The sequence below is a fragment of the Narcine bancroftii genome, chromosome 6, assembly GCF_036971445.1.
Source record: "Narcine bancroftii isolate sNarBan1 chromosome 6, sNarBan1.hap1, whole genome shotgun sequence".
Lineage (NCBI taxonomy): Eukaryota > Metazoa > Chordata > Chondrichthyes > Torpediniformes > Narcinidae > Narcine > Narcine bancroftii.
In genome coordinates, this window is record NC_091474.1 from 225,104,213 (window position 1) to 225,124,756 (window position 20,544).

Here is a 20,544-nt window from a genome sequence, read left to right on the forward strand (position 1 = left end):
CAACATCTCTGGAAAGGGAATATGTTAAAATTTAGGCTAAAGACACTCTGAGTCAGTGTTAGTTCTGTTTCCCTGACCTGCTGGGTGTTTCCAGCATTTTGTATTTTTCTTTCAAACTTCCAGCATCTGCATTTTTTTTTTACATTTTCTTTTCGTGCTTAAATAAGACATCTGTTGTTCACAATAGTTTATTTTTACAGCTGGAAGTGGAGAAAATCAAGAGAGAATTAATTCTCAGCTACTGCAGCAAGTAAGTGTATCACATTTAAACCTGTATGTGAAGGAAATGTGGTAACCCTTCTAATCTTTAGTGGTTCTATTAATTATTCTGGTCATTTTGAGGTATAAGATCAAATGATTATCCTGATGCGCTTTTCACTATATATGCCAGTCGATCAGATCACATTCAATAGAATTATTCCTGTTAATTACCAGTTTAATCCTACATAATGGAAAGCAGTCATAATAACAAACAAAAGTTTGTCCTTCAGTGGATCTACGTCCATCTCTCTGATGAAATTTACACTGTTATGAAACCGCGTGTAACGAGCAGTAATAGGCAATGAACCAGAGAGTGTTTAATTGTATTTCTTACTCTTATACTATAGTCTTAACTGTTAAGCTATCCTTGTGTGTGTGTGTGTGTGTGTGTGTGTGTGTGTGTGTGTGTGTGGTGTTGAAGCATAGGCCTTTGAAATTTGATGCCCCGAATTATTGTTGAACTGATGGGGAGACTGGAGTTGTGTCTGCTACAGACTCACGAATTCTCCTTGTGCTGCCTTTGAAGAAATATCCATCCACATGAGCTGTGGTCATAACACTTCTGGTCCTTTTGTAGTCAAGACTCAAACTGGGCGGTCTCCATGAACTTCCAAGACCCTGGCACTAGTCTCTCCAATTGACCTTCAGTGTTAGTCACACTCAAAATGAAGCAATCTCTCCAAGTGACCTTCAATTTTGGTCACAATCAAAATAAAGCACTTTGCTTCCCAAAAGACCCTCCTGGCACAGGTTAATCCACCAAAAAGGCCCAGTCATTCACAGAACATGCTTTGCTCTGAATTCCACAAAAATGGCTGGCCACAAGAGGTGGTTCAAAATGCTGTTTTCTCTCCAGCCATCAGAATGGTTCTCCTCTGGAAAATCACAATGTCTTTGCAAGTGTATCGAATCTGGAACTGACTGTGACAAGCCCTCCCTCAGTTCTTCCAATGTTTTGAATTGTAACTGGGCTGTAAATCGTGATGGTGCTTGTGTAAAAGATTACATTTTAAACTGTGACCATTCAGTTCCTCCTGTCTATACTATCCCTTACAATAATAATCCCATTTTACTAAAACAGGAGCTCATAATAACACTCAACACAAAATTCAGTAACGATCACTTGTGTAGATTGGGCTGATATTCCACCTTTGTCCAATCAAGGGCAGTGGGTCTTTCAGCTCAGTGACTCGATATCACAAATTCTCCTCTATCTGCTCGAGCTTTCTCACTTCCAATTTTCTGTTTATGTTCTTTCACTCTATTTCCATGATCCTAATTTAATATCAGATCCTGTTTTCATTAATTAATCTTGTATTTTGATCACTCTTCATGTCTTGTATGACCCTGAGAATTGATGGCATCCATTGCCAAGGCTGTGTGCTTTCCCTTCATAGCATTCCAATCTGACCTCTCCATTGTTTAAATTCTCATCTGTACATTGAAGACATCTAGCCTTGAATATGATTGTTTTAATATCACTGCATAACTAGGTGAGTGGGGCATTCAGTCCATACTTGGAGCTTTATATAATTACCTGCCCCAGTCTGTTTTAGTTGATGCATTGTTAAGTCTGGGGCAAGGGTAGACATCTAAGTAATTGCAGAAAGAAGCAAAAATCAATTAGCGAAATATTAGCAGTAGTACAAATTAAAATACTATCTTTTATTACAAAATTCTTCTGCGTTCTTTCCTACTTCAGGCAGCAGAGACTAACAAGATTACAAGAAGGTTGCTTTGATTTTACAGATTTAATGACCGCATGTCACACTGGTCTTTACGAGGTCAGATCATTGCATACTATGCTAGCCTGCTTGGTGTACTACAAGACTTCCCTACAGCCAGCAAAACCTATTTTGTGCTGGGCCAACCTCAAGAAAAGAAAGGAGAGCATGACTTTGAGTTGGGTTTGATTTCTGATCCCAGGTTAGTAGTCTATTGATTATCCAAGTAACTACTCAAAATTGCTGGAGAAACTCAGCAGGTCCTGCAGCATCCATAGGAGGCAAAGATGTTTCAGGCATAAGCCATTCGTCAAGGTAAGAGTAAAAAAGAAGGCAGGTGCCTGAATAAACTCCATTCTTCCACTTTATTGAAGATCCAATTTCTTTTGCAGTTCACAATTTAAAAGAAACTGGGCCAAAAAAAAAACATTTTTCTGAGCAATCTATCCATATCTATAGATTGGGATCAACTTGAAAAGAGGATCCTTCTCACTGATAATATTAGGCTATTGACATTTTGATTAAGGATCACAGTTATATGTGGTACAATATAGAATGAATTAAATGGATTAGCATCTCTTGAAATTACAAGAGGAGGAAATTCAGCAGTATTTTGAGACTCAGTAGTTAATGCTTTATTCTCAATAGTAAAATAGCATTCTACTTATTATTTGTTTTCTTTTATTCAGGGATTTGAATATATATTCTCACTAGGCTTTTCTAATGACACACCACACTTTAGTTAGGTTTATTTGGCATAATCACAACCCTCTGTACTGTAACGTTGACACATCTTCCATTCTAAACGATAACCATTTTGCTTGTGATTAGTTTTGTATAGGAACATTCTAGTCAAAACAAGATACAGACTAAATAGATGAATGTCCTGTAGGCTGCTTTTGGATCTCTGATTTGCACAGAGGGAGTTGATCTTGCCTTGAATGATCTGTGTCTTACAGTTGGCCTCTGTGTAGAAAGGGGAATAATGAACTTTGCCTCACTCTTTGCTGCCTTCATTAGGGCAGGGGGAAAAAAAAACCAGGCTCACTTATGGTTAGGTCTGCGTTGAATAACCTGCTTATTCTAGCTCTAGTTTGAAACAGGTTCCTTCGTTCTGAACCCTGCTCCAGAGAGCCAGAGTCAGTCATAGTTTGTAGTAATTTTTAAATGCATAAATGTCAGAAGCTGTTCAAGATACCCATTAAAACTGGGCACTGAATGTTAGCGACTTTTAACCCAACTCAGATTTGATTCACTAAAAAGTAGATATAGTGGGCAATGTAACATCATGAGCAAAATTTTTAGAGTCATGCAGCAGGGAAACAGATCTTTTGACCCAACAAATCGACACTGATCACCAAGCACACATTCACACTAATCCTAGAGTAATCCTATTATACTCTCCAAATTTCTGTCAACTCTACCCACGCCGAGATTCTACCATTCACCTACATTTTAAGGACAATTTACAGAGGTCAATTAACCTGGCTTTGGGATGTGGGAGGAAAACGGAGTGCCCAAGAAATCAATGTGAACACAGGGAAGAATGTTCAAACTCCACACAGACAGCATCCAAGGTCAGGGCCAAATGAAGCTAGTGCAGGGCCTGTAGCATACATTATAAAGGGGCCCTAAATTAAAAAAATATTAAAACACATAAACCTGTGCCTGTGCATGCGACACTTAACCATGTGAAAATACATTTTTAAAAGTTGCCTTGATTGAGTATGGACTACCCTTTGTTATGAAAAAAGCTTTTTATAATAACAAGTAGTAATCTATACTTCCACAAAGCTATTTTTAAAAATATTTTTTTACATATATTGCACGCACAGGCACGGGTCACCTTGTGAGTGAACAGGTTGTTAAAATGCATTCCTAATGCATTGGAAACAAGAACATAGAATTGAAAAGATTTAAAATATCATTGTATTTTAGAATTCAAAGGATTCTGTCTGCAATTTTTAATTTTTGAATTGAAATATTCACATACCCCTGGGCATGGGTAAACAGAACGGTGAAGATTCACAGCTTAAAATTTACAGGACCACTTGGGCACCTCGCGGAGGTGGGAGGGAGCAATGCAGGAACAATGGCCATCTTCATTACCCTTAATTTCCCCATGCAGCTGGAACCACTCTGCTAGTGCCAGAGAAATACAGAGAGGTTCCAGCTGCGTGAGGGATTAGGCTAATGAAGATGGCTATTGATACCGCACTTGAGATGCTACTTTTGCTACCATGTTAATTCAGCACTGCCCAAGATAAGGTTTGAACCTAAGTCACTGAGCTGTGATATATCCGGCTAAATCCCAGAAAGCTAAAATGTTAGTGGACTAAAGTTGCAAATAGTTCTACATGGGACATATGTAAATCTCTAAATTATATTAGCATTGATAAGTGTTCATTTTTAATTCAGGAAACTCCATCAGCGTCCTCGCAGTTTATTGTCACCAGATGGAAGAACATTTCTTAATCTTTGGTACATTCCTCATCATTCTGAAGTGCTTATTATATTTAAAACCCTGGAGGAAAAGGTTTGTTCAAGTTTCTCTTGTAGTCAACCACAAATCTTTAATAAAGTGGTAGGTGTCTGAAATAGGATGCGAGAGATGGTGGTGGAAGTAAATACAATAGTACTGTTCAAGAGGTTTCTACAAAGATGCATGGGAATGAAAAGATATGGATTGTGTGCAGACAGGAGAGATTTAGTATAATCTGGCATAGTGTTCGATGCAGACGTCCTGGGATGTTCAATGTAAACCTTATTGGATTGTGACTCATTTTTGAGAAATACAAAGACAGTATTTTTTTTACCACCGTATTTTCATCCACTACTCTTTTCCAAGGTTTCTGATGGAATACTTGATTTCATACTTCAATCTAAACAATCTAATTAAATTCTTTCCCTTAATTTACAAATCAACTAAGTTTTCTGGCTGAGACTCATTAATTAGGCTGAAATATTTGGCAAATTTAGTGTGGAAATAATATGCTACGAGTTTGAAAGTTTAAATCTTTAATTCTTTTTTTTAATCCCTGTTCCTCCCAACCCCCTCCCACAAGGTTTGTCGAAGAGCTTTGTACCAAACTCTGGAGATTGTGGCGGCCCTTCATGACATCATCTCCTATCTGTGCTGTTTTGCCCAACTTGGTAGCTTCCCCAAAGTTGGCTCCCAGAAGATGCAGCCACTAGCAGCAGACTGGGGAGGATTTGAAGGAATTGGTAAGTCACAAAAAAATCTGTTCAGCACAGATCCTATCTAAGCTACTGCTTGGAGGTTGTTTACCTCTTTTGACACCTTTGTAGCTGAACTAATTCTATGTAGACATTTCAAGATGCATCAAAGAGCATTACTGCAATCTAAATAAGGTACCAAGCCTGAGTGATTATGGCTGCTGTACAATGACTTCCCAGAGAGAGAAAGAGCTCAAGAGGAAAGCCAGATGGTGATCTAATGGAAAGTTCAAAGAGTTATCAATAGTAGAGCGACTTATCTCCAAAAAACCATAGTTAGAGCAATAAATGTTGAGGGCAGAATGCTGGAGGGGATTAAAGGCAAAGATGGAATAGATGAAGGAACACAAGGATGAGAGTTTTATGATCAAGGCATTGCATTCTGGAGCCATTGTGCATCAGCAAGCAGATGATTGAGCACGATGTATAACATGGAGTAATGACAGGTGACTGTTATTAGCAGAAGATTAAGAAATACTTGGATCAGGAGGTTATAAATTGTAGTTAGTGTAATCATGAAAAAAAAGAGAATTTTTCAGAGAAAATTCTCTAAACAATACAGTAATGTGATAATGGTGGCTGAGGAATAAAAATAATTAATGTAACTGATCATTACTATCCCAACTATACGTGGCCTGCTTTTCAATTTTTACTTTAAGTTCTTATCCCAACTGCACTTGTTTGCTTCTTTGTTTCATTAAACTGCTGGTTTGTGATTCATAAATAACTGTCATTGACTTCCATGTTCCATGATGTTGATCAGCATGTATTCTTCTATGCCAAATTGATAATATGATGAGTTGACTCTTTATGTAATGCAGCACAGATGGTGTTGCAGTTAGCACAACACTATTATAGCACCAGTGAGCTGGGTTCTAATCCACTGCTATCTGTAAGGAGTTTGTACATTTTCCTTGTGTCTTTGTGGGTTTCCTCCAGATGCTCTGATTTCCTCCCACTTCCAAAAACATATGGGCTTGTAGGTAATCAGGTAGGTTTGGGTAGCACTGTTTCTTGGGGTGGAATGGCCTGTTACTGTAAAGGTAAAAACTTTGTGTTTTTTGATTCTTAGTTAATTTTGTGCCTGTTCCTTTAAGAGAACTATTGTTTGTAGTGTTACCATAGTTACTATGATGTAATATGTCGTAATATCTGCCCAGCCGCTAATGGCTTGCCCTCATTTTCTACAGGATGTGAAGGAAGGAACATGATAAATATTTCTTTGAATTTTTGTATCTCTTTAAAGTTTGTATTTCTTTAAAAGCTTTTAAATATCTCTATATACTTTTTATATCTCTATTATACAATAAATACTTTGTAACTCATTGTTATGAAAGTCTTGTGGCGAAGCTATGCAAAATGTTAATCTGTTTTATCAACAAATTAAATTCACATAAAGTAACAGCCACAGGGTTTAATTTGTGGGATTAAAGAGATTGAATTTTGAGATAACATAGCTCATGCTTTAGGAAGATGATACCTTGAAATTAGGATATATTAGAAGCAGGAAAGTGTTGTCTATATTTTGATTCAAAGAAAAATTTAATTGTGAACTTTGGAAGAAAGGCTTGTAAAATTTTTCTAAAAGAATTAACAACTCAATTTAAAGCTAAGAGAGGTCCATGCTGTAATAATAGAATATTCCAGAAGTGTTGAGAACCTTTCTGTGAATTGCACAGTTGGAAATTGAGCCAAGGTGTGGACAGATACCTATGACCTGGAAAAGATAAGCCAGAGCTTTGGTAGCAGAATTAGCAGGAAGCCCAGAATATGTTATTTTAAACATGAGATGAGAAAACTTGTGTGCAGAACCACAAAGACAATTCAGCAGTTCTCTTAAAGGGACAAAAAAGATAGAAAATTTGTTTACAGTTTTCAGAAGCCAGGTTGCAGTGTGAAGAATTCAAGATGGATAAGAAGTCTTGTCAGGGTAAAGACCTCAAGCAAGCAGCTCTTCGCAAATAACTGTTTGATCGTGAGTTGAGCCAGCAAGGTGGACCAACAACGCTTGGCAGGAGGTTGGAGCCAGTCACCAAAGAAGAAGTGACTTCAACTAGCAAGCAAGAAGAAGACTCTGTCAAGGCAATGCAGACCTCATTCACTGGCTTAAAGGTTAGTGGAACTGGAACAGATGATTGTATGTTGCAAAGTCCAGTTGGTGCTGTACCAAGTGAAATGCAAAAGATAATCAGCGGTATCTGATGTGAATATTGATGACAGTATTTGCAAGATTAAGAGTGCAGGAAGATCTTTAAAGCCTTAAAAGGCATCTAGAGCAAGTACAGCTTCATGTGCTTCAAGCATATCAGCTATGCTTGCTAAGGCATGAGCAGACTTGGCTACTGTCTGTGCACACAGTGGTTGGAGAAAAGATGTGCTTTAGAGGGTAGAGAGGTTCAAATCAAGAATAAGCAACTGAAGCAAGAATCTGAAATCAAGAATCAGCAACTGAGGATACAAATGGCTAGTGAAGAACAAAATAAATTATTAAATAGACAAAAGACAAGACTAGAGCTTGAGGAACAATGTGCTATGAATATGGCTAAAGTGATAGCACTAGCTTAGGCTTCTGCAAGATTTGTCACTCAAAGTGACCTACCTAAAAGGCTAGCACCTAACCTTCCAGCAGGTAACGCAGCCACAAGAAAATAAAAATACTTGAGCAAGGAGCCATGGGTGTTCCTGCTAGTGGTCAAATGACAATGAATAATCCTATGGAAAGAGCTAGCAAGCACACAATATAAGGATCTTCCCAAAAGGAGGGTATGCGTGTTGATTATACGCAACAATTGATGTCTCTTCATGTTGCTGGAAAACCAGCTACAGCCAAGGATCTCCACCAGTGCCATCACCTACATGCCAAGGATCCCCATCAATGCCATCAGTTGCATCTCAAGGTCCTACACCGATGGCACCAGTTCGAGATCCGTTTTTTTCCATTTACAACATGACAACCAGTCGCAAGCCATGGTGGACAAGACAATATAATGTCACTCATACCAAAATAAAATGAAATTTCTTGTATGTTAGCGCAGCAACAAGGTTCATATGGTTTTCCTAAAAAAGAAATTCCAGTTTTTAATGGAGATTCATTACAGTATCTGACATTCATGAAATCCTTTGAACATCACATTGAAAGTGATACTAAAAACACTAAAGATGGTCTTTATTACCTGGAACAGTAAACTGGAGGACGGGTGAAGGAGTTAGTCAATGTTGCCAACATATGAATCCAGACCAAGGTTTTAAGAGGGCAAAAGAATTGATGTGTCATCATTGTGGAGATGAACATAAAATCGCAAGGGCCACATCGACAAGATGCTTTCTTGGTCAGCAATAAAATCAGAGGACACAAAGACTTTACAAGCATATGGACTCTTTCTGAGAGGATGTTGTAACGCAATGGGAAGTAGTATACATTTGCAAGAGCGGAATTTGCTTGCTAATTTGTCAAATATTATAAACAATTTTCCTTATAAGCTGAGGGATTTATGGAGAACCAAAGTTGCAGAGCTTGTTTCTTCCTGAAAGGGATGCCACTTTTGAAGATGTTGAACAATTTTTGGAATGGCATGTGCATGTTAATGCTGTGCCAGTATTTGGAAATATTAAGGATACTTCAATAGTTCCAGAAGATGTATCAACAGAAACCAAAGGGAAGTACCTTTGTTACTGCTATGTCAGATACAAGCGCAGGAAAGAAGAAGAAAACAAAGGAGAAGGAATATCAGACTGTTCAGGAAAGCTGTTTGTATTGCAAAGATAAGCATGCTTTAGAAAGATGTTCACAATTGGTGAAAAAGTTGCATGACAAGAAATCAACCATTTTAAAAAAGAATGGATTATGCTTTGGCTGCTTGTACAAAGGACATATCAGCAAAACTTGTAAAAGCGACTCAGTTTTGATATATTCAGTGTAAAGCATTCCAGATTACTGCATACTCAATGAAGTAAAGTTGAGAAAGAAGTCAAACAATCTGAATCCAAGACTAATGAGACAGTTAGAGAGGATACTTCAGCTTTGGTTCAGACAAACAATCTTACTGGAGCTAGTTCCTGTGCAGGTTAAAGCTAAAAAGGAAAGCTTCATACTGAAGACCTACGTATTTCTTGATCCAAGAAGTACCACATCTGAATCCAAGACTACGAGACAGTTAAAGAGGATACCAGGTTCAGTTCTGACACACAGTCTTGATGGAACTGGAGCTAGTTGCTGTGCAGGTTAAAGCTAAAAAGGGAAGCTTCATACTGAAAACCTACGCATTTCTTGGTCCAGGAAGTATCACATCATTTTGTACTATTGAATTAATGAATAAACTTAATCTTCATGGAAAAATATCACAGATCTTACTGACATCAATGAATGATGAAAGGAACATTGAAACTAATATAGTTGCAGGTTTACAGATTGCTGGATTGAATAGCAATTAATTTTGCAATCTTCCAAGTGTATATGCTCAGAAGGCTATGCCTGTGAATAAGGAGAATATTCCATATCAGGATGATATCAAACAGTTGGCTCATCTAAAAGGTGAGATTGATGCCAAGAATGAGATGTTAATTGGATTAGATGTACCAAAATCTCTCAAACCTCTAGAAGTAATAAGGAGTCAAAATAATAGACCTTATGTTGCTAGGATGGACAATTAATGGACCATTAGGAGGAAAAATGAATAATGATCAGAAGACGTTGAACGTAAATGTCAACAGAATTTCAGTTGTTACACTTAATGATCTGTGGGAACAACAGTTTAAATTTGATTTTTCTGAATGTCTCAAAGATATTCAAGAACTGCTAAAACAAATAGTGTAGGAGATAAAGGACAACCTTGTCTCACCAATCGTGTTAATGAAAAAGAAGAAGAAAGTTGTCCATTGGTAACTACTTTAGCCAAAGGATTGCTATATAATGCTTTAATTCAATTCATAAATTTTGACCCAAATTGAAATTTTTGTAGTACCTTAAATAAACAATTCCATTCTAATCTATCAAAACCCTTTTCTGCATCTAACGATAAAACTAATGCTAAATCTGATTTGTCTCTGAAAACTATTTATTAATTTAATTAATTTAGCTGTATTATTAGCAGAATATCTTTTCTTAATGAATCCAGATTGATCTAAATGAATCAACTCAAGTAAATATTCATTTACTCTATTAACCAAACTTGAGTAACAATTTTGTAATCAACATTTAATAATGATATAGGTCTATAAGACTCAGGTTTTAATAAATCTTTATCTTTCTTTGGTATTATTGTTATTATAGCCTTTGAAAAAGATTCAGGCACAATGAATAAGATGAGATGACTGTATTAAAAGAATTAAAATAATAAAGAGGAGTATAAAATTAGTTTGTTTGCAGATGATGTATTGATTTTATAACAGAACCTGAAAATTCTTTAGTTTCTTTATATAAAAAGTTACAAGAGTATGGAGAAATATCTGGTTATAAAATTAATTGGGATAAAAGTGAAGTTGTGCCGTTAGTAGAAGGAGATTATGATTATTGTAAATGTGTATCACAATTTAGGTGGACATATAATCAGATTAAATATTTAGGTATTAGAATTGATAAAAAATTCAGTTAATTTGTATAAGTTAAATATGTTTCATTATTTAATAAAATTAAAGATGATTTAAATAGATAGAATGATTTACCTATTACTTTAATAGGCAGAGTGAATTGTATGAAAATGAATATTTTTCCAAGGATTCAATGTCTTTTTCAATCTATTCCTTGTTTAGTACCCCAAAATTATTTTAAAGACCTTAACTTAATTGTATTGAAATTTCTTTGGAAGGGGAAAATGAATAGGGTATCTTAGGAGAAATTAATTTGGAAATTTGAATAAGGTGGTTTACAACTTCCACATTTTCAGAATTATTATAAGGCTGCACAATTGAAATTTATTAGTGCAATGTTTGATTTAAATAAATCTTCTACTTGGTCGAATATAGAGTTGGATAAAATTGATGAGAAGTTTGTCTTAATTTATTTATGTGTGTGAGGGATTATATAGATATGTTTTTGGGAGATGAATTGGGAAAGGTTTGTTAGAGTAGGTTACATACAAACACTTTAAAACAGATCTTATTTAAAATACTGAAGCTCTGCCCAATGCTAGACTTATCGGGGGCCTCAGAACTTTTGCAAGAGCTTTGAAGAGTGCTCAAGAAACTTCATTAATGGATTGTTGTTTACAAAAGGAAACAGTTGAAAGAACATGTCGGAGCTGCTGTTGTCTGGAAGAGAGCTTGCTGTTGTAAGAGGGTCATGTGGTTTTGCAAGCAGAGAGAGTCAAACAGGCTTTCTCTCAGAGAGAGAGAGACACAGACAGACAGACAGAGATCACTTGTACAGTGTTACAGCTAGCAGAAGTAGGTGTTACTAGAACAGGACAACCTGGCAAGCTTACAGAAAGCCCAGTTGTAAGACAGCTTGGTCAAAGTCCTTGTGGTTCATGCAGGAGGAGAGGACTGGCTGACTAATGTTTCACTTGGGATAAGTGAAACAAAAAGGAATTCTGTGGTGACCTGAAAGAAAGAGGTTATCATCTGGAGAACACTGAAGGGGCAAGTTTCGTCAGCAAGACACTGGAGTGGCTGATCAGTTGTGGATGTCCTGGAACAACAAATCTCTCTGAATACTGACAAGACCCTTTCCTGAGTGGTAACTATTTGCCTTTCAAGCCACAAAGCCTGGTGAACTTTATACATGTTAAATTCTATCCACAGTATAAGAATTGCCTGCAACCAATGAACTTGGGGGAATGAAGTGAGATTGGATTGTCCACAAGCTTGCCAGCTTTTCCTGTTCCAGTCCCAGCTGCTTCTGTTAGCTGTAACTCTGTACAAGTGATCTCTCTCTTGCACTCTCTCTCTCCAAGAGAAAGCCTGTTAGACTCTCTCTGCTTGCAAAACCACTTTACCCTCTCAGGTGGCTCCAACAAGATATTTCATCTGTTGCCTTTTGTAAACAACAATCCATTAGTGAAGTTTCTTGAGCACTCTTCAAAGCTCTTGCAAAAGCTCTGAGGCCCTGATATGTCAAGGATGGGACAGAGCTCCAGTATTTCAAATAAGATGTGTTTTATAGTGTTTGTATGTAACCTTTCCCAATTTATCTCCCAAAAACATAGCTATATACTCTGTCACACTATAATCAATTACCATGCTCGATTTATCATTTGGACTTGGGCTCTCCAGGGACTGGAGCTGGTCTCTATGATTCCTTCCGCCAGAAGCCACCTCACTTCTGCCTTAATGAAGGCCCTGTTGGCTGCGAAATAGTGTCTACTCTTGGCAGTTTTTAGCTTGCAGTCTGACATAAGGTAGTTGAAGAGGGCTGGAGAGATTACATGTAGAGTCGAGAGGCCACCGGTGGATTGGGGCAGTTGCTGGGCTGTGGAGTGTGAGTGGGGGGGAGAAGTCTGCTGAAGGCGAGGGTAAAGCTTTGGAGGTGGCACTGGGTCCAGCCCTAAGAGGACGAGGTACAGAGCTGGGGCATGACCAGGAGCCTGAATCCTTGGTATGTTTCCCCCACTGTCATTTCCACTGAGCAGCGCCCGAGGACCGTGAAGGAGTGGTCCAGGGCAGTGAAAGTGATGGAACAGTTCGTGGGATAGACTTTGAACTTTAATGTCTGGGCCACATTCGGGTGCACGAAACTCTCAGTACTACCGGTATCAAACAGGCATTTTGTTACCTTCCTATTGACAGCGATGTCCATTATTGAGCACCTGAGTTCATGGGGAATGTCCCTTTTTAGTGGATGCTCAGACCACATCAGGTTCTGAGTTGCTACTCCCTGATGGATGAGGCAAGTAGCAGCCAGCGGCTTCCTTCCAGAGCATGGGGTGTGTCGGGAGGGCGATCGGGTATGTGCCCATGTTGACCATGTTGCCCAGCTGGCACAAAATGGCGGTTCCCAGTGAGCACACATGGCGTCAATGTGGTCGGGCGACCTGACCAACAGTGAAGCTGGAGGTGATGTCATCTGAGCGAGTGGAAGTGATGTCTTCAGTGTGGGCTGAAGTCGTCCGTTAGAAGATGGAAGTGCCCGGGGTGAGCACACTGCAGTAGTGTGGGTTGGTGGCTGGGCTGGAAGTGATGTCAGCGGTGAGGGCAGAAGTGGCGGGGTGAGTAATGGCATCGCCTGGTCCTCGCCCGTGGTTGTGTTCGGGAGATCTTCCAGCTGGTCGTGGAGGACCGCAGCGCTCCCGACGGGTCTGGAAAGGTACACCTTGGTGAACTGGGCTTTCTTCCTGCATCAGGAATAATGCGAGTTCTACCCCGGGCAGCCTTTGCGAGATCGCCTACCTAACCCACTCCAGTACCCACAGTACTTACAGGAGCGAGCTGTGCCAGCGGCTGCAATCATCTCCTCAAAGTAGGGCCCTTTGGCAACAGCGGTTGTTTGCATCTACCAGGCTGGGGATTGTGGGTATCAGGCATTGGAGACCTGCATGAAGAGCTGCAGCCTCCAGGGAGTGGACTACCTCCATTGTCCTGGTAACTGAGGCAATGTTTTTCTCCAATGTTTTTGCGCTCTTCGAGTGCAGCCCTCATGTGGAGGCATCCCAGATCCATCACTCCACTTCCCCTTCAGTCACCCTGGACTCAGCCAGGCACAGGCAGGCTAGTTCACAGAGGGCCCCCAGACAAGCATCTTCCATCTCACCTGGGTGCTGGGGCCTGATGCTGAGCAGCTACCGGGCATAGACCACATTTTTCGGGGGCTTGTACATACTCTCCAGGACAGCCATTGCAGGTTCATAGTCCATGCAGTCCTTAATGGCCTGGAAAGCTCGTGGGCTCAGCTTGGTGCAGAGCACCATGAGCCGTTTCTGGTTGGTGTTCATCACCTCGGCCTATATTAGGTTGATCGCCTCAATCGGGTGCTTCCAGATCTCAAAGCGAGCCTGGGCATCCCGATCATCAGAAACTTCTCCATGGTCTCTCTTTAAAATGTTTACTGGAATAAATTGTGGTGCACTGAGGTAGCAGCAAGCAAGTACAAAACTCAAAAGACTGCACAACAGGCTTTATTCCAGTAAAAGTCTGAACATCTTGGTGGCTCCCTGTGTGACTGGCTCAGGAGGGGCAGGCTCAGGTTTATATTCAAGTCAGATGATTAACAGCCAGCCAGGTGGAGTCAGCCCCTTTGGTGGTCTTCCTGTAGGTACAAAGATTGCCCCCTGCAGTAGGTTGGTGGTTGTATCACCACATATATAATAACAAAACTTCAAAGTCACAAAGTTTCATACCTTTGTGACGAACAGAGTTAATGAAATTGATAAGTTTTGGATGCTAATCAATGGAGATATGTTAAAACAGTGGATAATCCGTCTGATTACAAGGATCAAAAGTTCAATCTTTTCTGAAAAGAGCCAACACATGGGTGTCCAGTCCTCATTTTCTTTCATGATCTCAATAAGAATGGCCTCAAAATCCAGAAGAGTTGAAAGAAATTTCAATGGAGGATCCAGAAATCCAAAACACTAATGTGAATATTATTCAAATATCTAATGAGAATGATCCGATCACTCAATCAATTTGCTATCACTCTTCATGGTTTTGTTTGAGAAAAGCAGTCCCATGGAGTCTTAGATTAAAAACTATGCTTTCAAATCGTATCAAGAATGAGAATCTGAAGACTCAAAAGAGCTCTTACCTAATAGTTGATGAGTTGATCAATGCTGAATTGGAAATAATTTGTATTTGTCAGAAAAAGGCATTTGAAAATGAGATATCAAAATTGAAGAATGTTACAAAAACAAATCGTGTTTACAAATCCTATTCTTGTAAATGATGTATTGAGAGTAGGAGGAAAATTGGAAAAAGCAATAATGCCAGAAGTGAAACATCCAGTTATATTAGCTAAGGAATTTCATATTTCTGATTTGATTGTTCAACATATATATGAGAAAACAGGTCATGCTGGTTGTCATCATGCATTATCAGAACTGCATCAGAAATATTGTAAACTTGGTGCTTCAACATTGATCAAAAGAATAATATCAAAATGTATTAATTGTCGATGTGCAAATGCTAAACTTGGACTACAACAAATGGCAGATTTGCCACAGGACAGAGTTTCACCTGATAAACACCCATTTGCAGATTTATTATGGAAAAGATAGATGAAAGAATATCATTTGTTATTACAAGAACAACAAAAATGGTCTAAAGCTAAATGCAATTTTATATGCAGAGATATTGTAATTATCAAGGACGATTCTTCATCAAGAAATTCTTGTTTGCTGGGGAAAATTGAGGATACAGTTTCAGATAAAAAAGGTTTCATTCAGCAAGTGCAGATTAACATCAAGACTGGTTACTTAGAGACCTATTACTAAAATCTGTCATTTACAAGAATATGAAAGTTTTGATTTCTAATCTTATACTTGCTATACTTGTGTATCTGTAATAGAAATTATATATTAGCCATTAATCTCTAATATAATAATTAGGGGCCAGAATGTAAAGGTTAAAACTTAGTGTTTGTGATTCTTAGTTAATTTTGTTCCTGTCTTTTTAAGATGGCAATTGTTATAGTGTTACCATAGTGACTATGACGTAATATGTCATAATATCCGCCCAGCCACTAACGTCTTGCTTTCATTTTCTACACGATGTGAAGGAAACGTGAGCCTGAGAAATATTTCTTTGATTTTTGTATCTCTTTTAAAGTTTGTGTATCACTTTAAAAGCTTTTTAATATCTCTATATACTTTGTATATCTATCACACAGTAAATACTTTGTTGCTCATCATTATGACAGTCTTGTGGCGAAGCTATGCAAAATGTTTATCTGTTTTATCAATGAATTAAATCTACATAAAATAACAGCCACAGAGTTTGATTTTTTGGATTAAATAGATCAAAATTTGGGATATTGTAGCTCATGCTTTGAAATTAAGATATATTAGAAGAAGGAAATGTCGTCTCTAATTATTGTTATATATGTATAAATGTAAATTTTAAATTTGGATTGCATCCCATTTGGACAGGTTCCGAGCTGCAGGAGATTCAGACTCAATTGGATAACCTTAATAATCCTAGAGATCCGGCTGCAGTAGCTAAGTTTCTTGTTCTCAAGAGGGATGTCATATTTTTACAATTTGATGCTGCTGTTCGCCATTCAATCAGGTAATGATTTTCTTTGTTATTGAGTATGCTTTGGTTACATGGAAATTTTATTTGAAATGAGCACATTTTAGAGTTCATGTTTCCCAACTAGAAGTTTAAAAATATAACTAACCCTAGCCTTAACTGCTATTTCAAACTTAAAATGCAGCTGTACACAGGGATGAACCTACACTGCAGAGCGTGCTAATCAAGATGTTTGTAGTGTGAGCACTGGATAGAGATTTATCTCTTGGACTTTCTTGCCGGTTTAGTAAGAAATATAAAAATAGAATCCTTGGGTGTCCAAGTCTGATTGTATAATTAGGAGAAACTATAAACAATTGAATGATTCATGGAATAACCTTTGCCATAGGAATCATATGTGCTGCTCACTTATTTATCTTAATGCCTTCTTCCTTTTCTACAGGGAAGTTTTTCTTTCTAATGGAAACATAGAAGCATTTCAGGCTGTGACAGATGGGATATATCGAGCTCTGCCAGCTATGAGCAACTCTTTGATCAGCAACCTATATGGATCGTTGCTTCCTCTGCCACAGCCACTGGATGCATGGAGTTACAAGGTTAGTGTAAGATGGAGACCAAAGAAGTCTATTCTGAACTGACCATGATCAGTAAGAAAGCTCATTAGAAAATGTATTGCTTGGATTATATTTCATTGGTGTAAAATGTTCATATCATCCATAGTGTTATGAACTAATAAAATCTTATTAGTACAAACAAGGGAACGGCAATGTAAAATTCACTATTAATAACATAAATTTATTAATTATCTCTGAACTTATCTCTATCTTAATTCAAAATATTACAGTTTAATTTTAAGTCTGAAAAGTCAAATATAAACTTCACCATCAAACATTCTTTTGCTGGAAGATTTTTAAATTGCAGTTCAGAAAAAATTATGAAGCACCTTTAAATACTATGTCTTCAGATCTTATTGAACTCACGAGTCTTTTGATGAGTTGTCTTTCAGAGAGATTTTAAAAAATATTTTATTTTAATTTTCATAGGCTTGAAAAATTCAGGCAAATCATATAATTTTTTTAACATTCATGTAACATACAGAGTCTGTATTTATCCCCCCACTTCCCCACCCCCACCTTCATACAACTGAAAGTATAGTCAATTAAATTATATTGATATAATTAAATTAAATTAAAAAGAAAGTTAAAAAATTTTAAAACAAAACTGAAAGAAACGCATTGCCTGCATCATATCCCACTGGAATGGATTGCTACAGTTCCCCTATTTTGAAGGGGGGTGGGGTTGTTGGAAACAAATCAATATGTCTACCAATATATTTCAAGTAAGGTGTTATGTTTCTTCCTTAGATGGTATGTGACTTTCTCCAGGGGAATGCAGCTCTGCACTTGTGTAGTATTTAGTTGGGAATCAGACTTCCACGAAGCCACTATACATTTCCTGGCTACTGCCAAGGCAAACAAAATTTGCTATGTGGACATTCTAAAACTCATGTCCCCAGTGTCTCCCAGAAGCTACACTTCTGGATCCTGTGGAAAATCCACTTCTGTAATTTTTTTTAGGAATGTCCCCCAGGCCTTCCTAGAAAGATCTCACCTTTGTACATAGCCAGGTGGAGTGGACAAAAGTTTCAATTTCACACCATACCTAAAGCACATTGCTGAACTTTCTGGCTTTGATTTATGTAATTTTTGTTGTGTGAGGTACAAGTGCTGCAAGAAATTGTACTGCACCCTCCTGTATCTGGCATTGATGACTCCAGTCACATTGTCCAGACAAAAGGTCTTGCCCCCACTCTTCATTGATTGCTGTGCCCAAGTCTGACTCCCATCTCTCCTTTGATCAGTGTAAGCCTGGCTTTGAGCCCTCATTTTTGAATATATAATATATTGTCGAATTAGAATCTCCACCTTACTACATCTAGGAAGGGTTATAGATGGTCCCAATGTTTCCCTTAAGAAAGATCTTATTTGCAGATAGCAAAAGAATGTTCTATTAGATAAATCGTATTTATTCCTCAATTGCTCGAATGACATGAGCTGCCTTTGATTGTAACAATCCTCAATACACCTGATGCCCTTCTGGCATCAAGTGTCTAGGGTATAAAGTTGTTCTGGGTCAAAGATGTTTTGGGAGATAACCCCACTTTCAGTTCAATATATTAATTTATTTTTTGCCACATCTGAAGTTCATGCTTTGGTATGGAGTTATCAGTTTTCTTTGAAATTAATTTAGTGTTCTATTTATATATAAACTCTTTTCACCTACTGCATATCGTCAAATTTGTGCCCAGGTGGCTCCCTCAAAGAGTGAGGTGATAAACCTGGCTTGGGCTGCCCATTAATATTTTTTGAATCAGGTACTTTTAAACCCCCCCAAATTATAGTCCCACTTCAATCTTTCCATTGAGGATCTTAAAAAAGCCCTGTGGCAACAAAATGGGTAATGATTGAAAAAGATAAAGGAGCCTTGGCACCACCTGCATTCTGACACAGATAAAATTCTGCCCACCAATGTTATGGGCAGAGTCCTCCATCTAGAAAGATCCTCTTTAATCATCCTGAGCAAAGGAATATAATTAAGTTTGTATAAATTGCACAAATCTTTGTCCACTTTTATCCTCAGATATTTAATGCCTTCTTGTGGCCATTTAAATGGACTTCTCTGTTGATATTGTTTATAATCCCCGTTCATCAAAGGCCTAATCTCTCTTTTGTCCAGATTTACTTGATACCCTGAGACCTTCCCATAATCCTCCAGTGTGGTCCTCAGCCTGGCCAATGACCCCTCCCCCCCGCAGGTTCTGTCAAATATACTAACGCATCATCAGCAAAAAGATTGATTTTGTGCTCCACCTGCCCCCACCCTTAACCCCTTTATGTCTGGATCCCACCAAATGGTTTCAGCCAGCGGCTCAATTCCCAGTACAAACAGGGCTGGGGACAGTGGACAACCCTTCCTACTAGACCTGCTCAAAGGAAACACTGGAGACATCTGCCCATTTCCAATAATTTTTGCTTGAAGTTCACAATAAAGTGTCCTCTAAGAATTTTAAAACCACATCTACAATTATTAATTTATACATTGAAAAAAATTATATATATATATATATATATATATATATACCTTCCTCCATCCTTCCCTCCATCCCTCCCTCTCCACCCACCCAACCCTACATAAAAAAAGAAAAAGAAAATAGGGAGAATGCCAAAAAAGCATATCGTTACACATAATATTGAAGCTAAAGGATAGCAGTGTGACGAGCTTTCTGAGAGTCCTTCAGATTTTCAAACCAACACATTGTAAATATGGGCTCCATATTTTCAAAAAGAAATAATATTTATTACATAAATTATAAGTAATTTTCTCAAGTGGAATACAAGAACACAATTCAGCATGCCTTCTCTCCATTCCTAAATCTATATTTGATTTCCAAGAAATGCTAAAGCTAATCGTAAAAATTCAATTTGATGCATAGTTAATTTGAATCTAAGACTAATCATTTTAATATCACCCAACAAAAATAACATTGGATCTTGTGGAAGTTTTACCTCTAATATTTTAACCAAATTTTTTTTAAACCTCAAATCAGAAGGTTGTACTCAAGGACTCTCTCATGAAGAATGAAACAATAAACCAATTTTTAAAATCTCATCTAAGACATAAATTTGATACTACTAAATACAACTTCTTTAATTTTTTGGGAGTTAAATATAATTGATGTAAGAAATCATATTGAACTAATCTATATCTTACATTAATAATTTTCATAATATTATCCTTACAAAGTTGCTTCCAATCATTTTCATCTATTTATCTACCTAAATCAACCTCCCATCTTAATTAATTAATTCCTATTCTAAGAGCTGTTTTCTGAAGTAATTTATACATCTCTGAAATAAATTTATTTATACCATCTTTCATTATTAATAATTCTAATAATTAATAATTAATAATTTCAAATTACAACCTAACTTAATCAAAAAAGGTTTAACTTGATAGTAACAAAATAGTGTGTAATTTGGGACATTAAAAAGTAATAAATTCATCTGCTTCAAAACAATCTTTTATTCTTTTTATTCCCAATTGACTCTGTCCTTAAAAATTGATTATTCATAGAAAAAGGAAGGTCTATTTTGATATAAAGATCTTCTACGAGAAATGAAACCCTTTCCTCCTATTTCATAAT

At 37.6% G+C, this 20,544-nt stretch overlaps 1 protein-coding gene across 3 annotated transcripts in view; it reads left to right on the forward strand.

Annotated features, from left to right (window-relative positions):
• Positions 1 to 20,544, forward strand: part of LOC138737079 (coiled-coil domain-containing protein 162) — a 145,701-nt gene that overhangs the window by 31,667 nt on the left and 93,490 nt on the right. For all 3 annotated transcript variants that reach the window (XR_011340757.1, XM_069887548.1, XM_069887549.1), the window contains exons 8-13: positions 201 to 250; positions 2,011 to 2,187; positions 4,404 to 4,521; positions 5,051 to 5,210; positions 16,238 to 16,376; positions 16,783 to 16,936. Coding sequence is in view for 2 of the 3 variants with exons in the window: in XM_069887548.1 (XP_069743649.1) it covers positions 201 to 250; positions 2,011 to 2,187; positions 4,404 to 4,521; positions 5,051 to 5,210; positions 16,238 to 16,376; positions 16,783 to 16,936 (798 nt within the window). In the remaining variant the exon portion in view is untranslated. The remainder of the gene's footprint in view (positions 1 to 200; positions 251 to 2,010; positions 2,188 to 4,403; positions 4,522 to 5,050; positions 5,211 to 16,237; positions 16,377 to 16,782; positions 16,937 to 20,544) is intronic.